This window comes from Psammomys obesus, unplaced genomic scaffold (assembly GCF_907164565.1).
Source record: "Psammomys obesus unplaced genomic scaffold, mPsaObe1.curated_primary_1811, whole genome shotgun sequence".
Taxonomy (NCBI): domain Eukaryota; kingdom Metazoa; phylum Chordata; class Mammalia; order Rodentia; family Muridae; genus Psammomys; species Psammomys obesus.
In genome coordinates, this window is record NW_026596051.1 from 17,342,325 (window position 1) to 17,364,185 (window position 21,861).

The 21,861-nt window shown below is 39.5% G+C and overlaps 1 protein-coding gene across 1 annotated transcript in view; it reads right to left on the reverse strand.

Moving 5' to 3' along the window:
* Poln (DNA polymerase nu) overlaps window positions 1–21,861 on the reverse strand; it is a 125,102-nt gene that overhangs the window by 48,200 nt on the left and 55,041 nt on the right. Inside the window, exons 15-17 of the mRNA XM_055624249.1 lie at window positions 10,942–10,999; window positions 9,915–9,992; window positions 8,938–9,052 (exon numbers count right to left, since the gene is read on the reverse strand). Of these exons, the coding sequence (XP_055480224.1) occupies window positions 8,938–9,052; window positions 9,915–9,992; window positions 10,942–10,999 (251 nt within the window). The remainder of the gene's footprint in view (window positions 1–8,937; window positions 9,053–9,914; window positions 9,993–10,941; window positions 11,000–21,861) is intronic.

A 21,861-nucleotide genomic window follows, 5' to 3' on the forward strand; every position in this document is an offset into this window, starting at 1 on the left:
TTTCTTTAGGTGTACAGATTTTAATAGGTTTATCCTATATTATATGTCTAATGAGTGAGTATATACCGTGTGCATCTTTCTGCTTCTGGGATAGGTCACTCAGGATTATCTTTTCCAAATCCCACCATTTACCTGCAAATTTCATGATTTCCTCGGTTTTTATTGCTGAGTAATATTCCATTGTGTAGATGTACCACAATTTCTGTATCCATTCCTCCACTGAGGGGCATCTGGGCTGTTTCCAGCTTCTGTCTATTAGAAATAAGGCTTCTACAAACATGGTTGAGCAAATGTCCTTATTGTATACTTGAGCATCTTTTGGGTATATGCCTAGGAGTGGTATAGCTGGATCTTGAGGAAGCACTATTCCTAGTTGTCTGAGAAAGCACCAGATTGCTTTCCAGAGTGGTTGTACAAGTTTACATTCCCACCAGCAGTGGAGGAGGGTTCCCCTTTCTCCACATCCTCTCCAGCATGTGTTGTCACTTGTGTTCTTGATCTTAGCCATTCTGATGGCTGTAAGGTGAAATCTTAAAGGTCGTTTTGATTTGCATTTCCCTTATGACTAAGGACGTTGAACATTTCTTTAAGTGTTTCTCTGCCATTCGATATTCCTCTATTGAGAATTCTCTGTTTAGCTCTGTACTCCATTTTTTAATTGAAGACCTCAATATAAAACCAGACACACTAAACCGCTTACAAGAAAAAGTGGGGAAAAGCCTTGAACTCATTGGCACAGGAGACAACTTCCTGAACCAAACACCAACAGCACAGGCTGTAAGAGCAACAATCAATAAATGGGACCTCATGAAATTGAAAAGCTTCTGTAAAGCAAAGGACACTGTCATCAGAACAAAACAACTGCCTACAGATTGGGAAAGGATCTTCACCAACCCTATATCTGACAGAGGACTAATATCCAGTATATATAAAGAACTAAAGAAGCTGAAAAAGCAGCAAACCAAGTAATCCAATTAAAAAATGGAGTACAGTCTGTGTTTTTTGATTGGAGAATTTAAGCCACTAATATTTAGATTTATTATTGAAATGTGTTAGTTGTGTTCAACATGTTGTTCATTTATGATGTTGTTTATGTTCTCAGTGGCATTTTGTGTTTTAATAATTATGAATTTGTATTTCTTCCCACAGTCTCTCTATGTTCATACATCTCTTCAACCTCAAATACTGCTTCTTGTATTTCTCTTGGGTTTGGTTTGATGGATATAAATTTTTTTCAGGGCGTTTATGTCATGGAAAATTTTTCTTTCTCCAATAATGGCGGAGAGTTTTGATGGATATATTATTTTAGGTTGGCTGTCATCATCTTTAGGACTTGGAATGCACTGCTCCAGGTTCTTCTAGATTTCAAAGTTTTCACTGAGAAAAAAAGCTTTTATTCTGATGGATTTTCCTATATATGTGACTTATCTTTTTTCTTTCTCTTTTAGATTTCAATACATTTTCTGTGTTATATATACTTAGTGTTTTAATCATGTTATACAGATTTTATTTTCTGGTCTTGTGCATTTGGTGTTCTCTGTTTTGTTTTATTTTGTCTTTCCTTGGTTTGGAGAAGTTTTCTATGACTTTATTGAAGACCTGGTCTATGCCACTGACTCAAGATTCTTCTCCCTCATCTATGCCTATAATTCGAAGGTTTGGTGTTTTTGTTTTTGTTTTTTGGTTTGTTTGTTTTTTTTTCATGGTGTCTCACATTTCCTGGGTTTTTTTTTTCATGTTTTTTTTTTAATTATTTTATCTATCTCCTCTATTTTATCTTTGAGACCTGATAGTCTGTCTTCTGTTTAATTCATTCAATTTGTAAGTCATTACTTTGAATTTTCCATTTGGGTTATATGGTTTTTCAATTTCATCTTCATTTCTTCTTCAGTCTTCAGTGTTTTTATCTCCTGATTGAATTTTGTTCTCAAGTCTTGGATTGTTTTCACCATTTTCTTTTTCTTTCTTTCTTTCTTTCTTTCTTTCTTTCTTTCTTTCTTTCTTTCTTTCTTTTTTTTTAAGCCAGGGTTTCTCTGTGTAGCCTTGGCTGTCCTGGACTCGATTTGTAGAGCAGCCTGGCCTCAAACTCACAACGATCCACCTGCCTCTGCCTCCCAGAGTGCTGGGATTACAGGTATGTTCCACCATACCCAGCTTGTCTTCACCATTTTCATTAGCATTATGTTTGTGTGTTTTCTTGAGCATCAATCAGGCAGTTATTCTCCTTAAGTCCTTTCTCCTTGATTTCATTGAGCTGTTTCTCTGTGTCTTCTTTAAACTTGATTTTGAGGAGATTTGTGATCGTTCCTTTAACTTTTGTGAATTGAAGTTCATTTAGGTAATTCTTATTGACAAGCATTTCTATTCACTAATAGGTACTGGAGAGAAGATACTGGCTTCATCTTTTATATTGCTGTATTCCTTTGATGAGATCTGGGCATGTGGACTTTCTTTGTTAGTTTTGAGTTTGTTATGAATATATCAGGGTGGGGAAAAGAAAGAATGTGTGTATGGGGGTCTTGAGGTTGGAAGTGTCTTGCGTAGAATGCAGTCAGGTGGGCAGAGGGGACTGGGCTGGTTTACAGGACATGCTTCTTGTTTCAAGTTAGGAAGTATGGAGATAGATAGGTCTGAGTGGAAAAGTTGAATATGACATGGGAGTGTCCTGTGTTATGATGGACAGGTATGGAGGATACTGGCCCCAAGCCCAGAGCTCCTCTGTAGAAGCACAGAGTAGGCTGATACACTGGTTGTGGGACTCAAGCTAAATTGGGAAGATTGTGGAAAAGGTATGGGTGAAGAGAACAGGGTACTCACCAGGCTCAACCCTGGAGGAGGAAATGAAAAAGTCTGAGTGTAAAGTGAAGGTTGTGATCTTGTGAGTGGATACAGGTCCTGGTAGAAGCCTAGATAATAGCTGTGTACAGGACTAGGCAGTGGCACAGGATGTGGGACTCCGGCTAGATCTTGCAGGTTGTGGAAAAACAAGTATTGGGCAGTGGTAGGTACTCACCAGGCTAGGCCCTGACGGAAGATGTGTGATATACAAATATGGAATGGGGAGGATGAAGCTCAACTTGCTTCTTGTCCATAGACAACTAGAAGCCCAGTGGTTATGTCTCAAATAATCACAGAATATTTTACCTAGCACTAATGTTCATATAGAAAGTACAGCTCTCAGAAATGTCATCAGCTCCTTCCACTTAACTCCAGTCTGCTCTACGTATCTGGAAAATACAACTCAAGAGATATGTTCTCTCTGTAGATATTGTGGACACCACAACGAATTGAGGGTGTATGGGAGAACCATAAAAGTTTACTCTTTACTGTCCTCTTTCCAGAGCTATGTCGCCCAGATCTTTCCCATGTATTAGCAGTAGGCAGCAAGGGTACACCTTTTTATAAGTTCTTAGTTCACAGGCCATTTAAGGCTTATTGATTACTGAGTAAATATGAGAATAATTGCTGTATTCAAGTCAGCAAGACTGACATTTCTGGACTCTCATATTTCTCTTTCATGTCCACCTATACATTGTCTGTTTGTTTCTTGAGTTGGTTTCTTTCTCACAGTACCTTGTCAATATCAGACAACAGTTATCAAAGCATTTTTCTTGACTTCTATTGCCTTGTTCAAAAGCCTCAGGTTTATTAGTGCAATTATTTTTATTAGCAATCATAGGTGACATTTTTACCCAATTCCCTCTTCCATTTCTAATAGACAGCTCCTCATTGCTGGGCACCAGAGCCTAAGCTAGGACCATGGGTTAGGATTTGTTACTGTAGTATTTAAGGGACTGACTCCTGATATATCAGATAGGCAGGACACCCTACAGCCCTCTTGACTCACAGCAAGAATAGTTTGTTACAGCTTCTTTTTCATCTTTACTACATTCCATCACTAGCTGTGGCCTCACTGGTGATCTCCATGATTTCTTATAAACCACATCTTTATATGTAAATATTCAACCTCCACAGTTTTCCTAGGAAATTCTTACCACTTTGAAAAATATTACTACATATTTTTGCTTACTTTTTTTTTTGCTTGTTGTGTTTGGAACAACGGAGCATTTACAGTGCAAGCATTTTAAAGTGTGTTTGATCTGCATTTTTACCATGTGCTATTCTGGTCCTCTGTTAAAAACATAAAAATCATTTCTACAGCAACTAATTATAGTATAAGTCACAAATTCCAGATTACTACTGCTGTGGAGGTTGGAAGCAACCATCATGCAAATACTAAAAGCTTATTTTGGAAGTTCTCCACTGAACTATTACAAGCTAATAAAATGCCGAGAAGACATATAATATCTAACGCAAACATGAACTTTTCATATCAGCTTTATGTGTAATAAGCTTCACACAAATCTGAAGAGGATGCTTTTTCTGCCTCACGTTTAACCTTTGCCAAAAATGAGTTGAGCATATTTGTGAGGGACTATTTTGACACCTCATTCCTGTTGTGTTGATCTGTCTCTAGCCCTCCCCAACATCACTGTCCCTAGATCACTGTTTACTAAATCTTCTTACCAAGTAGAGTGACTGCTTTAGCTGGTCTAGAGTCTTTTCCCCATGCGCTCCACATATATTTTAGAATAAACTTCTCTATGTGTATAAACACACTACTTGGGCTTTAAAAGATTTGCATTGTAAACACAGGGATCTACTTAGGGGGGCTGACATGCGTGCACTGAGTTGTCCATACTACAAACACAATATATCTCTTGACTTATTAGATCTTTGATTCTATTTTTTTTTAGCATTTTCTAATTTTAGGCATAAATATTTGCTGACTGAGTAATTAAGAACAGATATTCCCTATGAATTGGGTTTTATTCTGGCAAGCCCATTTAAAACTGAAAAATATTTTAAGTTGCTCTCTCTCCTCTGATCCCCTCTCTATGTATCTCTCCTCTCTTCTTCTGTCTTTCTTCTCTCTCTCTTTCTCTCTCCCTCTCTCCCTCCCCCTGCATGGCAGCCGAGAGCTGCTTCCAATAAACCTGCATTTATATATTAAAATTTTTTTCAGTTGAAAATGAACTTAGTACAGCTAAACTGCTATACACTGTGGCTTAACAGCATAGCACATGGGAGAATACTGTTTGTCCCTGTGGAAGACCTGTCTGAGGATGGCATCTCACCACCATTGCCTACGGTAGGGAGTGCCATACCGTGTATCACTAGCAAGGAAAGCTATTGAACTCCAAACTCTGATGTTTGGCTGAAAACCTACATGGTTTTCACACCTTGGTAAAGTAAGAACATCCATGTGGGGCTCTGTGCAGTCTCTCTACAGAGCCTATAGATGATGTTGTTTTTAGTTTCACTTTCTACATGTTTGTTTCAGTTTAAAAGAATGTGATTTGATTTTTGGGTGTTGATTTTGAGTCTTGTGACTTTGCTGAACTCATATACTAGGCCTAGTAATAATAAATAAATAAATAACATGTTAGAGCCAAGTGGCAGTGGCACATGCCATTAATCCCAGTACTTGGGAGGCAGAGGCAGGTGGATCTCTGTGAGACAAAGGCCAGCATGATCCACAGGACAGCCAGGACTACACAGAGAAACCCTGTATCAGAAAAAAAATGTTTAGCTTATATTCCTTGTATAACAATCATGTTATCTGAAAATAGGGAGGTTTTGTGTCTTCCTTTCCAATATATTTGTTACTTCTTTACCTTATCTTGCAGTTTTAATTAGTTTTTATTCGTTCTGGGGGAAAGTGTTCTAATTTTCCCTATTAAGTACCACTTAGCTTTTTTAAAAAAAAATTAAACAATTTTTTATCAAATTGAGGTTGTTCACCTCTATTTATAACTTATTGATTTGTTTTAAATAAGTTATTCATGATTTTTATCATGAATGTTGAACTTACTTTGCAACAACTAACATAACAAGATTATTTCATTCTTTAGCTTGATTTTATGATGTTATGTTGATTGATTTTTTGCAAGCTGAAACACTGTTTCATTGCTGCAATAACTCTGAGTTTCTATTTTTTTATGTGTAAATTCCACTAAATTCATTAGTGACATTAGTCTTCACTCTGCTTTAGTTTAAATTTTTTTTTGTCTGGTACTAGTTTCACAGAATGAATTGAAAAGCTATCCACCTACTTCTTTCTATTTTGTATAAACTGATGTCACTTCTTCTTTATAGACCTAGTTAAATTCTCAGCAAAACCATCTAGGCATGGAGGTTTCTTTTTCAAGAGTTTTCAAATTACAAATATAATTGCTAAATAGTTACAGGAATAGTCATTTTATTTAGTTTTTAGTAGTTTGTAGTAGTCAAGACACTGTCTTCTTGAGAATGAAGTAACTTCTTGAGTACCCTTGTACTCTGAGGAGGGAGCTGTCGGGACAGGAGAACAATAGAGGCAAGCAGGCCTCTGTAGGATATGAATCCAGGTGTCAAGAACATAGAGATTCAAGTAAATCCAATCACTCCTACTTCGTAGGTTTCTCTAGTGCCTAGGCTTTGAGATGAAAAGTAGTTGTTGGTATCACTCAGAGCTTAAAACAGCAACCAGAGAAGAGAGGGCAAAGGGACCCTCAGCCAAGAAAAGACAGCCACTAGAACTGAGTAGAGGTGAGAGGTTCTAAGTGATTCTTCACTTATATCCTGTGAACCCTGAATTAATGATAAAAGGAGCTAGGCCTTGAAGCTCAGAGTAGTGAAGAAGACGAATGACATCACTGTATGTATGAAAGGCACAGGACAGAGAGGTGCTGGGCAGCTGAGCATGGGAGCAGGTGGGTGAGGACCAAATGGGCATCTGGTGGTACTAAGATTCAGGAAGGCAGAATCTGAGAGAGGACCCTGGCCATGTAAGAGGCCCCTTGTATTAAAGGGCAGCATTGCAGAGGGTCAGGGCAATGCTAAGAAGGAGGGCAGAGGATGGGGACAGAAAGAAAAATAGTCCCTGGAACAGAGCAGGTGGTAAGACTTCAAGCTAATGCTTATCAGCTAGACTTGGCTCCTGATCACATTCCTCTACAATGTAAAACCCCCCATTTCCAGCCAGAACGCCTCTTATTGTACTTAGTAAGGATTCTGTTTGTCTTAGTCACTGCTTTAGCGCTGTGAAGAGACACCATTACCACGGCAACTCCTATAAAAGAATGCATTTAATTGGTGGCTTGCTTATAGTTTCAGAGGTTTAGTTACTGTCATCATGGCAGGGAGCATGGCAGGCGCATGGTGCTGGAGAAGCAGTTGAGAGCTACACCCTACTCCCAGTGACACACTTCCTCAAACAAGACCATACCTCTTAACTCTTCTAAGTGACTAAACATTCAAATAAATGAGACTATGGGGGGTCATTCCTACTCAAACCACCATACTGTTCATTTCTTTCATCTGCTTAATTCCCTGTTGACCTAACACCATTTTCATGGTTACTCTCTGTTAAGTCCATCTTAGCACACAGCAGTACTACATTCTCACCCTAGCTCTTTTACATAATACAGTTCCTGACTTTTATTACTAAATAAGAGTTTATGGTGCTGGTGTTCTGGTGAAAATGTACAGGGGGCCTAGACTCTGCACTTTCCACTTATCCAGCAGATGCTCTGCAAGCTCCAGAGCTTAACAGGGTGCAGCGGGGAACAGAGCTGGTACTTCCATATATACATACATTAGACAGGGAGCAACTAAGCTAGGAAAAGTCAGGTTGGTGTGTCAAAGAGAGCTCAGAACATTGTGAGTGCAGGCCATGTTTGGATGAAGTTAGGAATGGGCCTTCCTGAGTGCAAAGTAAAGAGAGGCTTGACTGAAATGAACACCATTTGTTCTGGGGACTAGCTAGAGAAGAGCAGTAAATGGGCTATAGCAGCTGGTGCCTAATCTGGAGGTATGCAGTCATGCCCCCATGATGGTTACATGCCCCAGGGAAGACTAACAACAACAGAAATGAGTACTTGAGAGGCAAACAGGACCATGTGTGGGGGCCAGGACACCCTTTCTAGAAGGCTTCTGACATAAGCAGTTTTTAAGAGGTGTGATGAAGGTGAGGGGAAAGAAGAAAGTAACAGGAAGCAGTATTATGCAAGAGGCTCAAGGTGAGAGGAAGTCAGTACCCGTGGTTGAAGAAAGGGGATGGTGACAGCTGAGGCAGGGACCTTCCACCAGCAGCTACCCTGTTCCTTCTCTTCCTTATACCAGAATCCTGAATCTGTCTAGCAGTGACATATCCGTTAAGGTGAACACCCTCATGATCCAAGCCAGTTACAGTCTCTAGGTTTTCCTCATCTGAGCAGAGCCAGCTGGCCTCCCTTTAAATGGACAGCACAATTCTGCTTGGAAAGTGAGATACAACAGATGATTGCAGCAGGTTCCATGGAGCATTCTTTTACTTCAGATCAGAGAGCTATGTGAGATCAGAAGCCTGCACCTGCTCTTTTCACCTGCCTAGCAGGCAGCTTGCTGCTCTTCTACTGGGAGGAAGAAAAGTTAGTGCCCAAGAATGGTGATTCAGAAAAATAGGTAGTGTCCAACAGCAGAGAGGCACACCTCAACAAAACCTGACAAAAACTATCCTAATTCCCAAAGTGTGAGCCATAGAGTTGGAGGTTGCCACCCGAGGCCCATATGTCCCTGCTCTGCATGGCAGGGATTGGGGCAGGCACAGAAAGGACACTGGCCTTTAACAGGAGGCCCACAGGCCACACGTGCGCCACCTGTGCTCCTCCTGTGCCTCGCACTTGCTATTTTTTCATTCTTCTTACACTTGTTTTTAGTGGCACGAGTCACGAGTTCCTTCATAATTCGGAAGTATTCAGCATCCTAGTCATCTACTCTTCTTTTTAAAATGATTAACTACTGGAGAGAAATTTAACTTCTTTCTTATGAAAATAGATTTGGAATAACTTCAGACTTTTAAAATCATATCAGCATTCCTGCATTCCTGATACTTTTAGTGGCTTGTTATCTTACCACTGTGAAGTCAGGGTAGAAAATACATCATCTCTTTCAGGTTCCTGGAATAACTTCAAAAGCTCTGGATCCCCAGATAAATGTGCAAGAATGCGCAATTCAATCTGTGAAAAGTCTGTGAGACAGAGTTCTGGGTCAGTTTTGAATTCACCAGTGGTGCCCCATCATTGACCCACCCTAAGCCACTCTTACAATGCCTCTCAGTGGGCTCAAGGTCAACACACCTCTTCCCATATGCCAGACTCCCTTAGCCTTAGAACTATTGGCTCTTTTCTATGCCAGCAATTCCAAACACCTGTCCTTCCTCTTGCAAGGTCAACAAAGCCTCCAGGCCATGTTCATTTATCTTTACATTCATCACAATTTTATGAAGGGCCTCTTGTGTGCCAGGATCCCCTTGAGATATGTTAGTGAACAATATAGACACAGAACCCTTTTCCATGGAGACGTTCTGAGTAAATAATTTGGTATATCAGAGGGAGAGAAATGGAAAAAATGGATCAAGGTATAGTTTGGAAGAGAGTGGTGTGTATGTAGAAAGCTGGTGTCATGGTGGGGTAGTCAGCGCCCCTGCTTCTAGACCTCAAGAAGATTACAATGAGTAAAGACAGAATAGGAAAAAGAGGGGCTGTAAGGTTTGAAGTACAGGGGCACAGTGGCTAGCAGGGCTGCCTGGGTTAGCAAGGGGAGGACATAGTGGGAGGACAAAGGAGGAGAAAGCAGATTGGATGAGTTATGCAAGGGTATCTGGTATCAAAATATAGCAAAATGAGGGGACCATGAAAGCCAAAGACCTGTTATTCTTTAATGTGCTTAAGAAATCTTTGTTTCATATAAGTATTTACTTTAGGATTATTTGAAAGAAGGAATTATATATGTATCTTTGCATTAGTTAGTTGGTAAATATTTGAAGTGCATGAAAATGCACAAAGCAAGCTAAAAGGACAGTGGCATCCCTCCACCATCTTATACATTACCTGCTGCCAGGAAGGTGTGGCCTTCAGAGGAAACAAACAGATTTCTTGGAGAGATGGTGACTGTCTCCTCTTCTTTACCTGAATTATCATTTCAAGAGCATGTGAAGAGTTTCACTATCAGCTGACTTGCAATAATTCTTCATACAGAGTTATTTCAATATCATCCATAAACAAAAGTCTAGATTTTAATTTTGTGACTATTTCTAGTAATACAACTTAAAAAATGAGCACTGTTGGAAGAGAACAAAATTTTCTGTTATCAAAATTCTCTGTTCTATCTACAGTTATAATAAAGAAAGGAAGAAGTCAGACATTGACACCCAAAACCACTCTAGTAAAGCACTGGAGACAGAGCCTCGCTGATTGGAAAATCTACACAGAAGCCATGTAGCTGTGGTTCCCACTGGAGATAGCACAAAAGGGCTGCCAAGACACAGCTGCTGTGGCTTTCTTTTGGTTCTTCTCAAGGTGACTGTATTTAGAAAGGAGTGCTCTTGGTTTTGGTGATATTACTGTGACTGCTTGGTCAATGCCCCCAGCAAAGCAGCAGCACTGACCCGGCCACCGTTTGTTGGGAGTAAACATCCTAGCACCCTTTACCAGATAAGAATTTTCTGTTTTAGATATGTTACCATCAGCATTACGGTGGGATAGCTCAAAAGAAAGACTTTTCAGATGCTTATATAAACATCTCCAGAAAACTTTAGATTTTATTAAAAGCCAGTGCTATTGTTTGTGCATTTGTTTGTTCTTTATTGGGAAGTTGGTGGGGGAGAGACAGTGGGAAGGGAGATATTTCCCTGGTATAATTACTATCTATTTTAATGTGTAAACTGCTGAAAGGGAGGTACTATATCACTTCAGCTGCTTTTTATTTTTTCAGTGTAGGTTTAAATACTGGTCATGCAAACATAGAGGAGAACTTCAGAAAATAATAGCAGTTACATTATAAGCAAGTAATTATAAACACTTCTGGGTTTTAAGAAATGTCCCCAAGATTTTAACAAGGCAGAAAGTAATGTGTTACCTTTAAAATTCCGAGGCTTAGAAATCTGAATTGGGTGCTTTGAGATACCCTGGATATTCTGTTAATAAGATAATAGCTACTCTTAATTTGTACCATTCAAAAGTATTTAAAATACATACTATCCTATTAACTATTTTATTAAATATATAATGCCAATATTCCATGTAAAATCATATTGTCATGTAATACAACTGCCAAATATGAAAGTTTCATTGGAGACATCAAAAATTACAGTCAGCAAGTATGAGAACAGCCTTGACTCTGGCCAGTGTGAGTCTGTGGTACATACAGTGACTTGACAGTAGACCAAATTATGAACTTTCTTAATTGTGAAACTTGTAAAAATTATAATACCCTAAAGGTAGATTTCTAGGAAAACTGTCCATTATACTTTTTATTTAAAATCACTATTTAATTTGGAATTTAATACTTGGTGATCATGTACAAAGGCTTGAGGTTTCATCTCTTGTATTACCTAAAAGCACAAGAAAACAAACTCCCTACCATGCCTTAACATGAAAATTCTGGTCTCAGCTTTGCTGCATCCCTTCCCTGCTCCTCCTGGTGACTGGTGTCTGCTTCAGCCTTAGCTTTTGACTGATAGTGGCTGTATCATTTACAAGCCCTCAAGGGATTTTCTTGAGCGACCTTGTTTTCCACCTTTACCAGGGTAATGATGATGATAATAATAATAGATAACAGCCATCTTCCATCTTGTTTCCAGTGTTTAAAGCATGAGAACTCCTGTCATTACACCCTGCTATGCTTGGCAGGACAGTGAACAACAGGCTACTTTAGTTATGGAATTTGCTGGGTACTAGTTAGTCTTGGCCCGCTGACTAGCTATGATACCAGAGGCTGTATCTTTCAGGTGACCTTTTTAGGTTTCACAGAAACACAAGACGTATAGGGCAAGTATTTCATCTTTCTTGTACACATGAACTCACAACAGTTATAGTTATCTGCACAAGAGTTGCATGAAATCAAAAGTTAAAAATCAAAAGTTGGATAGGAGAGAGGCTACTGAGACCTGCACAAGATCAAAACAGTTAAACATTCTAGCACGGATAAGAGAGAGGCTACTGGAGCCTCACCTCTAGCTGAGGAGCCTTTGGAAGCTGATGGCTGATGGGGAGGAGAAAGTGGCCACTGGCAGGTTCCTTGTGCCCCTGTGGATGACCACATAGCCATGAACATATGGGCAGCATTAACTGAACTCAGTGAGCTAAAAATAAAATTAAAAGAGGCATAAAATTGGAATTGAGATGTTGGGAGGGTCCTAAGAAAATTTGGATTGGGGAAGTAGAGTGTGGATATGATTAAGGTACATTGTATACATGCATTAAATTTTCAAATAATAAACAAAACATGACTTAATTAAGAGAAAATTTGATTAAAAGTAACGCAAAGAAAACCTTATATTGGAATTTTGTTTCAATTTAGTTTCAATCACATAGACACAAAATACAAACTACAAAGTACAAACTACTAATACAAACCCATAAAACAAATAAAAAAAAGCACCCTGGCAATGAAAAAGGCACTTCCAGAATAGAAGGGTAAGGGATCCATGAATTCCGTGAATCATATGGAATCCGTGACATCCTGGTCATTAAAACTAGGCAGCAGAAGTAAGAAAATGCTAGTCTAACATTCTTAAACACAGGCACGATAATTCCTAACAAATTACTAACAAGCCAAACCTACTAACAAAGAAAAATGATTATATATCACGACCAAGAGATAACTGTCTTAGAAATGCAAGGTTGGTTTAAAAATCCAAAACAATTAATACATAGTATTCATGGAATAAAGGACTTTAGAACACAGTTACATCAGAGCAGAACAGAAAGGGCAGTGATGAAATCCAGCATTCATTCAGACTATGTATCAAGTATACACTGAAGGATCTAATCTAACTAGGAAAAGGGAGTTTTTCAACATAGTGAACAGCATGTGGAAAGCTTACTGGTTCTGAGTAATCTCACTGTTTACAGTTGTGCAAAATAGGCCTGTGCTCCCCACCTGTCAGAGTCAGACCAACATCAAGCCAATGTGCAGTTAACACACACAGCTGGCAGCTCTTGGAAAGAAAGCACTGTATGGTCAGGGCCAGCCAGCAAATAGGGGCTCAGGTCCCGACATTATGTCCCATAGAATGCAGCCTGGTAGTGCTAATGACAGCTGTTTTACCAAAATAAAGGGACTATATAGATTTTCTATTAGTCTTGAGAAAGTAAAGTTTAAGTTTATTGTGCCTAGATGAATTGTAAAGGAATATTTTTGATAATCAAATTTTGTTTTATAATATATTAACTCTCAGGATGACAGAAAACCCATCAGATACTTAATTGACATAGTGCATTTTAACCATCTCAAGAAAAGTTAAAACATACATCATATCTTTTGGTCATATGAAAGACTGAAATTCTGAGAAGGATTTTTTTTTTCTTTCCTGAAAGAGAAGACTTTAGCTTTTTCTCTTCTAGTACTTGCTAACAGGTACTAGGATGAATTGACTGTTGCCTTATTCTTTGATACCTTGCAATAGATATTCTGTCCAGTAAGACTTGCTGAGGCATGAATGGGGATTTGGGATCCACTTTAGCAGAGGGCTTCAGCTAGTAACCAGTGCCTTTACAGCTGACAGGGCAGGAACAGTTACAACAGTGTCAGCCATGAGCACAAGCCAGAGAAATGCTGTGCCTGCCAACTAATGCTAGAGGAATATAAAACCACTGCACAAGAAAAAGCATTTCAACAAGAATTGCTTCTATAAAGTGTCCCCAATATGTCTACAGAGCAGAGCTATTAACACTAAATAAATCAACTCCCAAAATAAAGTTTTTTAAAAGATTTATTTATTATTTTTTTATACAGTATTCTGCCTGCATGCCAGAAGAGGGTACCAGATCGCATTATAGATAGTTGTGAGCCACCATGTGGTTGCTGATTTGAACTCAGGACCTTTGGAAAAACAGCCAGTGCTTTTAACCTCTGGGGCATCTCTCTAGCCCCTCCCCCCTTTTATCTAATAAGGAAGACCAAAAATTATCCATGAAATTGTCTATTATGTGGAGTGACTTTTAAAGAAAAAAAAAAAAAACTTCTTGTTTTAGAGCAAAGTTGTAAAGATAGAAAAGTTGTCACTTGTCCCCATCCAGTTTCACCCAGTGAGCATCTTGGAGTTTGCCACTGCTAGACCAACAGGGGGCATTATCATCCACTAAGCTCTGTGCAGTTAGTAGTCATGCTCAAAGAAGAAACAAGAAGAAATTAGATCCCCTGTGGGGTGAATCCTTCCGGAGGACCCTCTATAGTATGGAGGGGACAGGAGCCCCACAAGAAGACCATCAAAACTAAAATATCTGAGCCCAGGGGGTCCTGCAGAGACTGATGCACCAACAGAGGACCATGCATGGAGAAGACCTAGACCCCCTGATCAGATGTGGCTGATTGGCAGCTCAGTTTCCATGTGGACCTCTGAGTGAGGGGAGCAGAGACTGCCTCTATCATTAACTCAGTTGACTGCTCTCTCATCACTTGCCCCTGATGACGCTGCCTTGCCAGGCTACAGAGGAAGAGGATCTAAGCAGTGCTGATGAGACTTAACAAGTTATTGGGAGATGGCAAATGGTGGAGAACTCCCCCTTTGGGAAGGTAAGACTGAGGGAGTTGAAGGAGGGAGCTTCAATTGGGATATATAATGAATAAATTGTGAAGAAAAAAATAAAAATTAAAAAAAGTTAAAAAACACAATTTGATACAAAAATATTGAATATGCTTATTTTATGGAAATATCTCTTGAAAATTGGTATTTTCTAGCTGGGCATGGGGAGTGGTGGCACATACCTGTAATCCTAGCACTTGGGGAGGAAGAAGCAGGAGGATCTCTGTGAGTTCGAGGCTATCCTGGTCTACAAAGTGAGACCAGGCTAAACAGAGAAACCCTGTTTCGGAAAAAAAAAAGGTATTGTTTTATCCGTCTTTTGTTATGTCAACATCACATAGTTGCTCTAATGTATATTTATAGATTAGTTACTGTCTGTCTAAGAAGGTAAGGTGATGTGAATAAACAGGATGCACACATTAAAAAAGAAGGAATTAGATTCAATGATCTCTATCTCTCCCCTCTATCCTTCTTTCCTATCTAGTGATAGTAGGAGAAACTGGAGAGAAAAGGATGGGAAAAAGAAGAACCTACAAAGTAGCAAGGGTTAGCTATACGAAACACCTGCCTTTTTCTTGCCAGCAGTAAATGAGAATGTCTATTGTTCCACATCCTGACCAGTAATTTTTTTAAAAAACATTTCAACCACTAGATTGTTCAGTGGCTTAAACACTTTCCACATAAACCTAATGAACCAAGTTTGATTCCTGGAACCCATGAAAATGCAGAAGGAGAGAACAGATTCCATAGAGTTGTCTTCTGACTGCCATACATGTGCTGTGACATGTACATACGCACACATACACGCATAGATAGTAAATTAAAAAAATAAGGTCAGCTACAGGTGCTGGACGATGGCTCAGGGGCTAAAATGGTTTGCCATGCAAGCTTGACAACTGGGATGGGAATTCCTATTATCAGAACCCACATAAATGCTGGGTGGGCACTGTGGCCCATCTGTAATTTCAGGCTCAGAAAGCAGAGACAGGAGAGCCCCACTGGAAGCTATGTAGAAAGACTAACCAGCTTTATTGGTGAGCTCTAAGTTGGAGTGAAAGATTGTGCCTTAAAGAATAAGGTAGAAGACTGGGGAAGATTTCTGGTATCAACTTTGCTTATGCGCATATGCATGAGCACCTACACACATATCTACGGTTTCACACACACACCATATATACAGTATAAGAAATCTCTATCAATAAGGTACAGACAAAGTTGTTTGTTGAGGAGAGCTGCAAAAAATTCCTCTTCAGACTTTAGCAGAAGCTGCACAGAAACATTTTTCCTCAATACTGGAGAGAAACTGAACAACTGCTTCCAAGATCTGCTAGGACCATGGCAACAGTGGCAATGAGAAATGGGCAAAGAATCTTCTGGGCCTGCTCTTATAGACTTTACCTGAAAATGCCCCTTCCTAAGACATCTGACACAGGTAGGCTTAGAAATATCCTTAACTGTGTAGATCATCTTGAGTTTAGTTGAATGAATACATATAGATGAGCAACACCTTGAACTCAAGTTAGGGTTTTGGGGAAGAGCATACACTCAGTGTAGTTCACCTTACCCCATCATTCTCCCTCTACCTGTGCTCCTCCTTTGCAGTGTTATCAGTGGTGGTGGGTAGTAGGAGAATCCATATGACTCCATGACACTAGTAGGAAGGTCCCATGCTACCAGCTTGGGATTTACCTCATCTTTCTAGCTTTGATTATTTCTGCTTGGGCTCCCTGCCCAGAATGAAGTGTCCACAACAGGACTACAGTCTGTAAACTCACTGCAACAAGTATCTGACATCTCTGTCTCCCATCATGGCCCTATATTTAATCCTGGTGACATCACTATATTCTGAAACTCAGATGTGCCTTTCTTTTAGAGCCAGCCTTGGACTGTACCAGTCACAGCTCCTTTCCAGGGTGCAGACAGAGTGGGAAAATGTAAGGCCTTCATTTCTACACTAGAGGCATCCAGAACCCAGGAGTTTATTGCTCTGGCGGAGGCTGTGCTTTACTTGAAAAACACACTCAGAGTGTTAATTTAATGCTGCTACAAAGACTGCCTCCTCTAAGCTTAGGGGTTGGGGGACAGAGCCCCAAACCCCATAGATAGCACCACCGTTAGGGCTGTATGTTCTTCTCTGATTGTTCCCCACACACTGGATTTTAAACCCCAGGGCAGGGCTAGGACCTTTGCAGAGCTCCCCTTCTCCCTGCCACCCAACTCAACTCTGAACTGCACTGTCTCTTCCCTCTCAGAACCTCTCCTTCAACCCCTTCCTAACAAGTGGGAGCTGCAGATTCCAGTGTGTTCTTATTGTGTTAAACTGACAAACGCCAGGCTGAGTCTGGGTGCTGCAGGAAAACTTCTGAAATTCAACTTAGAAATGAAGAGTAAAACACTGTTAGGTCTCTAGTGCCTGATGCTCTTCTTTCTTCTATGCTCTTTCAAGTTCTAATTGAGAGTCAGAGCTGAGGACTCCTTATTCTCAATTGTATTTCCTTTCTCTGTGGAGAGACAGAGGCTCAGCCCCAATGGCTGGCAGATTCTCAATACCACAGGGGCAGGAATGAATACATATCAGATGCTATGTCAAAACCATCTTTGTGCTGTGAAGTATTTTGTTCAGTTAAGCTGCTTCTGTTTCCAGGAAAGTGGCGTAAACATATTTTTCTTCTTTTTGTCACTAAAACCCTGGCACTAGGCACACAGGAAAGATAAAGAACTCTGAAAGCTGAATAGAAAAAAAAGAATGGTCAGGGAATACAAAATCTATGGAACTAGACATAACTGGGCTCCATAATTTTTCTGTGTCTAAGATGTCTCAAACTGGGTGCTAGAGAAACCAGTAGCCACAGATGAAAACCAAACAAAACAAAAACTTCTAACAAAAGACTACTGTTACATGCAGCCTTGCAAGACAGAAAACTTTTAGACAAGCAGAATTTTTTCCTGTCAAACACCAAAAACAAAAAAAAGATTTGTGGCTAAGTTTAGCTAGGATCCTCCTACCTAGACACCTAGCCAAATTCCTTTTTGTAATTTTCCATGCACTGACCCCTCACCCTGCTTGTATGTGTTAAGTCCCTACACATCTCTGTTGTATTTGGAGTTGAGTTCAGCCTCCCCGTTTTATTGCAATAGTCTTAGATAAAGTCTTCCTGGCTCGTTTAACTCTCCTTGGTCCATTTTTTCTTGGATAAGATATAATGTATCAAACTGTGTAGAACGTAGCTACAGCAGCACTAAGAGGGGAGTTCACAGCAAACAAAAAAATCAAACACCAAAGAAAGGGAGTCTTCAGCAATAATCTAAGCTCAGGAAACTAGAAGGAAAGAAAAATATCAATCTAAATCAAGCAGAAGAGTAAAAATAACAGAGAATTGCAACCAACCAATTGAAAATGGGAAAGTCAATGTTATTTCAAAAGGTTATTTGAAAAGATCACCAAAATCAACAAAACTCTCACTAGACTGACAAAAAAAAAAAAAAAAAAAGACAGAAGAAAAAAAATTAATACCATCGGCTGATTAGTGCATAGAAAATGCAGAGATACTGTCAGCAACATGTGTGAATTTCACAGCCTGGACAAAAACACACTGTGAAATGGATAACATGAAAATCCCAGTTAAAGGCCAGACCTGGGGGCACTTGTCTTTAATCCCAGCACTCAGGAGGCAGAGGCAGACAGATCTCTGTAAGTTCTAGGCCATTCTAGGTTACATAGTGACTTCCAGGGCAGCCAGAACTGCATAGTAAGATCCTATTTCCTCCTGAGGGGGGCAGCCTTACTAGGCCACAGAAGAAAACAATGCAGCCTGTACTGATGAAACCTGATAGGCTAGGGTCAGATGGAAGGGGAGAGGACCTCCCCTATCAGTGGACTGGAGGAGGACTGTGGGAGGAAAAGAGGGAGGGAGGGTGGAATTAGGAGGGGAAGAGGGACGGAGCTACAGCTGGGATACAAAGTGAATAAATTGTAATAAGTAAAATAATAATAATCATAATAATAAAATTAAAAAAAAACTGTGCAAGGATATTGTCCCTAGGCTAAGGTTATTTTATCAGAAGAGTCTACCAAATATTGAGTTACAATTTCACACATTATTGTCCAGAAAATATAAGAGAAAGAATACTTCCTAATTCATTTTTAGCACTAGTATTACCCTGATATCAAAACCAGATACAGATCAATGTTCTTCATGAATACACATATAAAGTCATTTAGAATATCAACATATAGAGTTCAGGCATATATTTTAAAACACTTGATCCAACAATTGCTGTCGTAGGCTCCTATCTCAGAGAAATGGAGATGTAAGCTAACATGAAAAACTTGTATACTGATGTTCATAGCAGATTTATTTGTAATAGCTGAAAACTGGAAAGGATCCAAATGTCCCTCACATAAAAACTCTCATGTTCAGATTTTCAAGTGGTGATTAAACTGCCCATAGAACGTAATATCTTTTGTCAAAACATCAAGTATTTTAACTCTATTGTTTTGAAAAATAATTATTTTCTTGAAATTGTACAATGGTCTTCTATAAAATATCTATTCACTGTCAAAAATGTTCTTAGGACTTTTAGCTAGAATTCATTCACTGTATTATCAGAACCCTGCAATGTGTGAGCTACAGTGAAAAGCGCTAGCTCTTTCTGCGTTCAAGCGCCAAATAACTAACCCTGATACAATACATAAGCTGTGGAGAAAGCTTCCTGAATAATGAATACGAGTTGTAAGAACTGATACTGCTTTAAGTAGTGAAAACATGGAACTAATCTACTGCATTGTACAACGACATACTGTATGGTCACTAAGAGTGAACTAGAGCTGTTTCTGTTAAAAACAATCCTGAAAGAAAACAGCAAGCGGTGTGAGAAGTATCATCAGCTACTATGCACACAAAATTTAGAGTATCAAACAAAATAAATGCCTCACCTACTATATTGTGATACATTATTATGAAAAAAATCCCATATTCAAAGAGATTGTAACTTTTACTGGACTTTAAAGCCTGAGTTAATAGCACAGCCTAGAGTCACTTAGGACTGAAAACTGACATCATACTATATACTCACCTGTTGATTTGACCTACCTACCTTTTATCTTTTTTCTTTTTTTAAATTTATTACAATTTATTCACTTTGTATCCCAGCTGTAGCCCCCTCCCTTGTCCCCTCCCAATCCCATCCTCCTTCCCTCTTCTCCTCCCATGCCCCTCCCCCAGTCCACTGATAGGGGAGGTCCTCTCCCCTTCCATCTTACCATAGTCTATCAGATTTGACCTATCTTTAAGAGAATGTTACACACAATCTTACTTGCCTTGGATTTTCCACGTAATCAATTTTTACAACCTAAGCTAATGAGTAGCTGACATATTAAGTTATATATTCTTCTATGCCACTGAATCATGAGTAATGCACAAGTGTATGTATATATATGTATAATATAGATGCACACATATGTACATATACATATACTTATATGTATATACATACACACATACATATTATAATTGTGGTGGCCATTCTTGGTTGTCAACTGACTACATCTGGGATTAACTAAAATCCAAATGGCAGGGGACACCTGTGCAAGGGTTTTGTGGTGGTTTGAATAGGTATGGTCCCCACAGACTCATGTATTTGAATACTTGGTCCGGTCTATAGGGAGTGGCACTATTAGGAGATGTGGCTTGTTAGAGGAAGCGTGTCAGGGGGCTTTGAGGTTTCCTATGTGCACCCAGTGTGGCACACAGTCTCCTATTCCCTTCAGATCAAGATGTAGAGCTCTCAGCTCCTTCTCCAGCACCATGTCGGCCTGCATGCCACCACATTCCTGCCATGACAATAATGGACTAAAGGAATTTTTTCTTAATTAAATCATTTCAAATGGGAAGACACACTTCTAATCCAGGTCTTTGAGGGAGTAAGACATACCTTTCATACAGATCTTTTGAGGTGGACAGATCTACCTTTACTCTTGGCCACATCTTTTGGTGTCCTTGCCTGTGTGCAGCAAGTCTATTCCTTCATTGGCATTAGAGCCCACTTCTCTTTTTTGGGATTCTGGTGTATATTGAAGACCAGCTGAGACATCCAGCATTACACACTGAACATCTACTGGATTCTTAGAACTTCCACTGGTAGACAGTCACTGTTAGACTAGCTAGAACATAGCCTGTAGGCTATTCTAATGACCCCCTTTTTCTCTCTCCCTTCTCTTCCCCTCCCTCACCCTCTCTAAGTTCTGTTCCTCTGGATAAGCCTGACTAATATAATAATACATGTTAAAAACAGAAAATATGGTGAAATTAACCTCATAAAACAAATATCTACCATAATGTTGGAAGCAACATGAATATAGATTGATGAATCCATTTGAAGAACTGTTTGTTATGGGGGGGTCAGTGAGGGTCAGTAATGTTTTATCCCTTGTAAAACTTTACTAAAGATTTCTGTAAAGTATCCCTTAGTCCTTCTCCATGTGGTATTTTCTGTACTATTCAATAAAAACAGAGCAAAGGCCTTTGTGAGAGATACACATAGACACAGGGATAGGCAAGACAACATTCAGGCAGGCACAGATTCAGACTCATAAAGCAGACAGTTTACAGAGGCACGAAAAAATATGCTACCAAGAGATGACAGAAGACACAGGAAGAGAAGTAGAGATTCAATTCTTGGCTTGCTCTTGGTATAACTACTCCAAGGGAAAGTGTTTGATTTATTTTCCTTAATGTAACACTGATACATTTAGGATACGCTGTGGTTATTCCTAGTGTGTTTAACTGGCAGACCCTGACTTGGGAAGAAGAAATCCAGGGAAGGGTAAAAAGGATCTCAGTGCCACCAAGTGGCGTTTAAGCTCTTGAGCTGAATGAGTGGCAGACTTGACTATAGCAGGCTTCATTCCTTGTGTACAGAAAAAAAAAAAGAGACCAGACAAACTGGGATGGAGACATGAAACAAGGCTTCCTGAGGTTAGGTCTCCTGCATGGAGATCAGAATCACTGACTGGGAAAGATGACTGGTCTGGAGGACATGTTCAGGGATTCAGAAGCAGAAAAATAACAGGTAACAGAGCAGTGTCATATCAGTTGATTCGATCATGACCTAGCGGGGTACTAAAAAGCGGTACAAGCATGTCAGTGGGACACTAAAAACAGTTATGAAAGAAAAGAACACTAGGAAAGAAAAAGTACTCATAAAGAAATGAAAGTGAAAATCCAATTAATAGTACCTGGATGTAAATA